The sequence below is a fragment of the Cyprinodon variegatus genome, unplaced genomic scaffold (assembly GCF_000732505.1).
Source record: "Cyprinodon variegatus isolate N-32 unplaced genomic scaffold, C_variegatus-1.0 Scaffold19, whole genome shotgun sequence".
NCBI lineage: Eukaryota > Metazoa > Chordata > Actinopteri > Cyprinodontiformes > Cyprinodontidae > Cyprinodon > Cyprinodon variegatus.
Window position 1 is genome coordinate 152,461 of NW_015150472.1, and position 1,556 is coordinate 154,016.

Here is a 1,556-nt window from a genome sequence, read left to right on the forward strand (position 1 = left end):
AAGCAATGCCAGACCGAACTACCCGACCTCAAACGTTGTGGGCGGGACTAAGTTCGGAATGGCACCCAGGCTAATCAGCCTATGCAGGACCAACTCTTCCATTTTTAATGGGCAGAAGTTGACTCTCTAAGACACACCCCTCCTCATTTACATAATGAGGCAGAAATACATACAGAAATGTAAAAACAACAGGCAGAAATAAATATCATTGAAGAAATAAAGAGGGTAAAAAAATACAGAGGCAGAATAAAACAGACAAAAATATTATATCATGCAAATAAACAAATACTTTAAAAAAATAAGTAATAAATAAAGTTGAAGATTATAACGGACAATAAATAAATAACGCAACTATTACAAATGTGAATAAACAAAGAAGCTAATTAAAAGAGATACAGTATATACATTTATGCCTTACTGTATAATTTAATTTGTACCTACATTTATTTGTTTATTGTATTTTGGGGGACAATTAATTGTATGCTTATTGATTTCTTGAGCATTTATTTATTTCTGTATTTATTCTTAGATATGGCAGAGTTGGTCCTCCATATAAGCCCTGATCCATGCAGGATGTTTCAACATCAGCAACTGCAGGTGCATCTCAGAAATTGCTAGAATGCGCCGCCATTGCTCCTCAGCTCATCTCAACTACAGTTTAAAATGTTCATTCATGCAAAAAAAAAATGTATTTCTGCATAAAATGTGCAAAAACTCACCGACTTATTTAGACTTTTTTTTTATCACATTTGGCAGCGTTTCTTTGTGTTTACTATGATTTGATGAGGTTTATTTCACATTTATTCGCAGAATGCTTGTCTTCAATATAACCGAATTCTCAGCAGAGATAGCCCTGCTTGTTGGATACCCGTTTCATTTAAATGCAGTCACTTTTCCTTTATTTTACCTTTCAGGTCACCGTGTCTATCTGCAGTCCGCCCCTGAACAATGGCTCTCATTTGAGCCTCCTGATGCGCCCTGCTGAACAAAGCTTACTCACCATTTCACTGTAGGCATCTTTGCTTAGCCTCGGAGTGAGTTTAATGGTTCCCATGAAAACGAAAAATAAGCCCAGAGCAAAAGAAAGGGCCACTATGGTTATTGTTCTCGGTGAGGCCATGATCCTGCAGGCCGGGCCGCTTCCCAGTGCAGCGTGAATGAAAGTCTGATGGTTTCCCTAAACCAGGGGGATGGGCTTCTGGATGATGAGGAAGAAAAAAATGGCGAAGCAGTGTCACCGCATTCTATTCCGCATCCGGAGCGGGAGTTGGAATGGTGGGGGGTGGGGGGGTCTCCTATCCGCCTCACAGTATATAAAAGTAGGTCATTTAAAAAGAGATATTAGAACAAAGGCTATGAGGCTGTTGCCTAGCAACGATTGGACGCACTCTACTCACTGCACAATAATAGCCAGCAAGGCAAATGTTTTTGTTTTTTTGGCAACAAACAAGCTTAATGTGGAGGTGTTAAACTCTCCTGCATGGCAACACGTTTTTGCATTTCGGCCCAGACTAATAATCATTTAGGGTGACCATATTTTCAGTTCGGAAAACCAG

At 39.5% G+C, this 1,556-nt stretch overlaps 1 protein-coding gene across 1 annotated transcript in view; it reads right to left on the reverse strand.

Annotated features, from left to right (window-relative positions):
- Positions 1-1,205, reverse strand: part of tmem35 (transmembrane protein 35) — a 5,116-nt gene extending 3,911 nt beyond the window's left edge. Inside the window, exon 1 of the mRNA XM_015388352.1 lies at positions 1,001-1,205. Within this exon, the coding sequence (XP_015243838.1) occupies positions 1,001-1,120 (120 nt within the window). The 5' untranslated portion in view covers positions 1,121-1,205. The remainder of the gene's footprint in view (positions 1-1,000) is intronic.
- Between the last annotated feature and the right edge of the window lie 351 nt (positions 1,206-1,556).